Below are 5,895 nucleotides of genomic sequence, written 5' to 3' on the forward strand. Positions count from 1 at the left end.
ATTATTTAATATTTTATATATTTTTAATCATATAATGGGAAAAAACTCCATAATTATGTTGCACCAAACATAAGCTAAGCTAAGCTAAGCTTAGGATGACCAAACCTAGACTGGCTCTCATTTGATAGAAAATCTTATAATATAAGAGAGTGAAAACTTAAGTATATAAATAAGATGAAAACATAAATACATGAAACTGGGTAATTCAAATATTCGTACAATATATACATGAAACAGAATTATTAGGGGAAAGAAACACTTAAGAAACAAATTTTTATTCCCCAACATATACCCTGATCATCACAGCATGCTTAAAGAGAGGTAACCAAACAATTGGCATTCCATTATACTGAAAACCACACCCCCCAAAAAAAAGATCCATTATAGACACAGAATCTTAGGTAGTAGCGACTTCTGTAGCCTGCAGAACAAGATTTTTCTACATAAAAAAGAAAAAAAAATTATATCAAGCAAAAGACATCTTCCTTGTTACCCACTTCTTCTTGGCATTTTCCAATGCATCCTTCCTCATCCTCAGGAGTTCTCGAAAGCAATGGTGATACTGTGCATCAATTGCATCGAGCTCCAGCTTTAGCTCATCATATTGATCTTTGTCTGCAAGTGATAAGGAAGAACACAGGCTCGACAAGCTCAAGTCATTAGACATGCCACTGCACGAATCAATATAGGAACCCTCTGAGTTGCTAGTAAATCCATTCATCATTACGAGTTCCCCAACATTACCTCCATCTCCTCTCACAAATTCACCAGCATTACCCTCACAACCTCTCTCTTTACAGCTAAAGTGATCATTATTAGTCTCCATATTTAAATCAAAACTATACCCATTTGAACATTTATAACAGTCAACAGTATTGCAGTCTAAAACTTTCTTCTCTTTATATTCATTTGAGCCGAACAAAGCTCCATAATCAGCAGAAATTTCTGAAACTACTAACCCTTGAGCATGTTGATCCCCCAAATTAGTCAACTGTGAAAAATCATGTTTCCTATCAACTGTGTTGGAAGAATGCCCAACATCCCCCATATTCCAAGGACATCTCAACGAGGTTCCCTCATTGGGAGGCAAAGAACCATTGCACGAACCTTTTTCTCCATGATAAAATTTTTCAGGCAAAGGTTTCCAGCAGGGTACAAGTCCCATTATCAACTCATCAATTAACTCCGCTATGAAAGCCACATCTTCATTTAACAAATCAAGCTGTTCAACCATCTCAGCAGCAATTGAAAGTGCAGTATCAGCATCAAGATAAAACGTAAAATGAATATTCCTTGCTCGACCTGTTAAAAGAACAACCAATTTTTTTATTCGTGCATGGAAAGAATGAACCAAAAAGGCCGTATCATACTGCACATGGACTTACCACACACATCAGTGATGCGCAAAGTTAATGAAATTGAATTATCATCAATTTTCTCCCCTTTTATCTTGAATTCGTTATTCTCATTGAACCTCTGAAATTCTAAAGTTGAACAATGAGGAGTTTGATTGATACTTCTTGTACAAGTGCTACCTGAAACTTTCCTGCAGCTAGGATCTATGTCCATGGAAAGAGATTCGTGCTTTGGCAAATTTGTTACTTTGGGCACTGGATTGGACAACTGCACAGGGTCACAGATCAGCTCCTTCGAATTTTCAGATGAAAAGAATGGATCATTCAAAAGCTCTATTGCAGGTAATCTCATAGATGCTGGAACCAGACACTTCTCTATGAACTGCTTGACATGAGGGTCCTTCACTTTACCAAGGGAAGCTGGCTTTATGCCCTTCAACAGAAAAAATAAAATAATATATATATATAGGAGACATATTAAAATGTTCATCGAGTAAAATGCACATGATATGATGTTTGGCGGGTGCTCTTTAGACTTACAGTTGTGACCTTCTTATATATTTGTGCAGGGTTTTTGCATTCACTATATGGGTATTCACAAGTAACCACCTCTAGAATGCACATGCCAAAAGAATATATGTCAATGAGTTCATTATATTCCTCTTCATAGAGCTCTGGAGCCATAAACTCGGGAGTGCCTGTGTAAAAAAGATCACAAATTCAAAATAGTATGGATTAATCAAAACTGCAACACCTCCAAAGAAATTGAACCAATTACCTATAACACTTCGGGCAGTAGGCTGCTGCATGACGGTAGCCAGCCCAAGATCTCCTATTTTAACTTCTCCATTATTTCCATTGACAAAAATATTGTCACATTTTAAATCTCTGTGAATAATGGGCGGATTGTGACTGTGAAGATAGTGTAAACCTCGTAATATCTGCCTCGCCCAGTTCTTGATGGCCTTTATATCAACATTCTTGTGCTTCTTCCGGTACCTACGCAAAACACAGCCATAATGAATAAAAATATGGCTGGAAGCCAAGAAATATGTATCAATGATGACCAAAACTCACTGCCTCAAACTCCCAGAAGTGAATAATTCAGTAATCATATTAATAGTTCTCTTCTTATCATCCACCCACGAGTAATATAACTTGATGATGTTTTCATGTTTCAGTGACTTCAGCAGATGAACCTCTGAATATAATCTTTCCAGCTGTTCAGGTGATTGCAATACATCATCAATTTTAATTCGGTTCCACGCAACCTCTATTCCATCAACTTCATCAAATGCCTTATATCTATACATCAGAATAAAACAACCAAACAAGAATTAGCTAATGACACCTTCAATTGAGAAAAACGGTCACCAACACTGAAAACTAACTATCAGATCAACCAGAAAATTGAGAAAAAACAGAAGAAGAGTTTCAGAACCATACACAGTCTTGAATGCTCCCCTTCCCAGGATTTCATCATACTGAAGGAAGAAAAACCACAAAAGAAATGCAGATAGTATCACTAGATCTAGTAAGGCAAATGTGAGAGGAAAAAACATTCAGGAGCAAATAATTCTCAGTTCACACAGAATATTTCCATCTGTAATCAGTTTTCATGTTCTGTCAATGGTCCTGAATTCTTAGGTGCTATGAGACTAACTTAAGCCAAATGGGAATAAGAGCTCTTCCATCAAATAGATTATTTTTTTGGTATAAAGAATACAATTTCAAATGGTAAAAGGAGAATAGAACAAACGATACCACGGACCAACCTAAATCATCAGACCAGGTTTACTCTTCAATATATCAAATTATTATATTGACAAGAATTTTTTTCTTTCTTTTTTTTCAACATAGAAATTACTGGGAACCAAAATTTTTCAGCTAGTTCTTCAGTCTTCTGTAACAAATAATAACAAATTTTCCACTAAAAGGTCTCTCAAGCTCACAATTGTCAGAAGCCAAATGAGATTGCGAACATTTAAAAGCAAAAAAACAAAAAACAAAAACAAAAAACAGAAAGCAACAGCAGCATAAGGTTCATTAGTCAGAATTAAATGGAATACAAAAAGAGCTAGGGCTCAATGCCAGCCAACTGATCAATAAAAATAAATTCTTGAAAAACAAATAGGAAACAAAACCAGTTAGAATCCATACCCGAATGTATCGACTCGCAGGATCCTTCTCCACATACTGAGCCTCCTCGGACTCCGATTTCCCAACCTTTTCATTCCCCGAATCCATTGCCACGACGAAGAAGATCGAAGAAACAACCCAAGAAAAAACACAGAGAGAAGAAGAAGAAGAATAAGAATTTCAAAATTCAAACCTATCAAAGCCGACCGCGGATGAACCCAATCGGAATCAGGAGAAGAAGATGTTCAGAAAATGCCTCACTAGCAACGGAATACGAATCGAATGCCGATCGAAAGCGGAATCGGCATCCGACAATACTCGCATCGGATGAATCGAAGTCCATATCCACATCCGAACCCTCCATTGTAGAAAAAAATAATTTCTTTCCCAACCTCACACAGAACCCAGATTCTTTCATATCTCTATCAGCATCGTTTGTCGACCTCACGATCTTGGACCAAAATGCAAAACCCTAAAGAAATCCCGCGATGCGCGGCTCGATTAAACCCCTAGACTCCATTACCCAGAACCAGAATCAAAAGAGAGAGAGAGAAAAAAAGGGATGAAAGCGAAAACCCTAATGGACAGAAAAAGACCCTTCCTTCGCTTTGCTGCGCCAGCGCCGTGTCCTTGAGGGATGCATTGGATGAGATGTTTCTGCGGATTATCAAACAGTTGTACGGCCCATTCAAACTGTTCCTATCAATACATTTTGTTCACTCCTCCCCTCCCTTTTATAAATCGCCCAACCTAGGAAGATCTCTCTGATGGAAGTGGGACCCACTTACGAAATCTTTCTTAATTTCTTAAAATAAAACTTAAACCACTCCTAAATATGTTATGAATTTACGCGTTATCTTGTGTCTAAAGCATTTAAATTCCCTCTATCATTAAACTTTTATTTTCCTCAATAAAAATTATTAGGTTATGTTATCTAATCGCGTCATACTTTATTGTATAACATTATTTTTTTCATAGAAGTGAAATTTATTATGTTAATATTTTGTATAAGTAGGTTTATAGTGAGATTGATTCCTATTTTTGGCCAATTTTTAAGTTTTTTAAGAAATTTTTAAGAGTTATAAATTTAAAACTTTTAAAATTAACTTTTTTCTAGCAAATTATTTGTTAAAATATTTTCTAAAATAATCATTTTTATGGGTTTTCAAATTTATATTTTCTAAAGCATTCATGAAAAACATTTAATGTTATGTGAGTTTGTCACGCATTGGAATGAGTGGAAAAGGAAAAATCATTAATAAATGATAAGGTGAAATATTCTCTTAAAATTGGTTAAGAGATAGTGCTAGTGTGTATTATATAAGAGTAACTTACTTGCCCCAACATCTTTTGCAGATAATACTTACATTCTCCTTCAAGTGAAAAAATTATTAAGTTGTCTGATCACGTCACGTTTTACAAATTTTAACTTATAATTATCAATTTGAGTGAAATCTTTTTCCCAGTCATTCAAGTTAAATATTTGGTCGATTGTTTAAATGAAACGTGATTAAACTCAACAATTTCTCTTGTTTCGAAAAAATAAACATTAATATGACACAATAAGATTAGTGTGCTATAAATATTAAGTGAAATATATTATGTGGAAAGAGAACCCACCTAAATTTTACAACACACCAATTTATTGTGTCATGCTAGCATTTTTTATGATAATGGGACCAACTTGTACCCATCAATAGAACCCATACATATATAAATTATATATATTTTGCAACTTGTATTTTTATGAAAAAAATTATATGATATGATAAAGTTGTTGTCATTTTTTTTTAATAACCTAGGGACTCCGGCCGCCATCGCGCCACTTTTCATATTATGGTGTGATAGCAAACCTTGGGGGGGTGAAAGATGCCCGCCCATTGACACACCTTGGTAATTCACCGAGGTAAACTCTCAAAGAGAAATTGAGCCAGTGGCCTTGAAGTCAACAAAATTACACATCGTCCTTATCACTTGAGTCAACTCAGCTCGGCTGATGTATTATAAATCTTATGAAACATTGCATTCTAGTTCAATGTTACTTTTTATTTCCACTAGATAAAATATGCTGATGTGTGTTTATGAGATTAGTTTCATGTAAGTCTCATAATGCAATAGTCTTGTTTAGGCAAGTTTTGTTTTGCAAATTTTTTATTCTACCTACATAAGGTCTTGTTTGGATGCTTATTTTGACTTTAACTAAGTAGTTGTGTTTAGTATAAAATATTGTTTGGATTGTTTAAAATAAGTACTTTGGTTTAAAATCTAATTTCGATTTTTTAATTTATTTAAACAATAAAACATTATTTGGATTGTTTAAAATAAGTACTTCGGTTTAAAATCTAATTTTGGTTTTTTATTTAATTTAGACAATAAGTTCATTCGTGAAAGTTGAAAATCT

At 34.6% G+C, this 5,895-nt stretch overlaps 1 protein-coding gene across 2 annotated transcripts; it reads right to left on the reverse strand.

Moving 5' to 3' along the window:
* Positions 1 to 259: 259 nt before the first annotated feature.
* On the reverse strand, positions 260 to 4,300 carry LOC131157735 (serine/threonine-protein kinase WNK8-like). 2 transcript variants are annotated; one of them, XM_058112081.1, is made up of 7 exons: positions 3,516 to 4,300; positions 2,802 to 2,839; positions 2,433 to 2,660; positions 2,134 to 2,354; positions 1,896 to 2,053; positions 1,386 to 1,788; positions 260 to 1,302 (listed from the first exon to the last, which is right to left on the reverse strand). In XM_058112081.1, the coding sequence occupies exons 1-7, from the start codon at positions 3,600 to 3,602 to the stop codon at positions 467 to 469; spliced, it is 1,971 nt and encodes a 656-aa protein (XP_057968064.1). In that variant the 5' UTR covers positions 3,603 to 4,300; the 3' UTR covers positions 260 to 466. The 2 variants fall into 2 exon arrangements, with proteins under 2 accessions (XP_057968064.1, XP_057968065.1); XM_058112082.1 differs by lacking the exon at positions 2,802 to 2,839 and having other exon boundaries at positions 3,516 to 4,203.
* Positions 4,301 to 5,895: the final 1,595 nt, after the last annotated feature.

This window comes from Malania oleifera, chromosome 6 (genome assembly GCF_029873635.1).
Source record: "Malania oleifera isolate guangnan ecotype guangnan chromosome 6, ASM2987363v1, whole genome shotgun sequence".
Lineage (NCBI taxonomy): Eukaryota > Viridiplantae > Streptophyta > Magnoliopsida > Santalales > Ximeniaceae > Malania > Malania oleifera.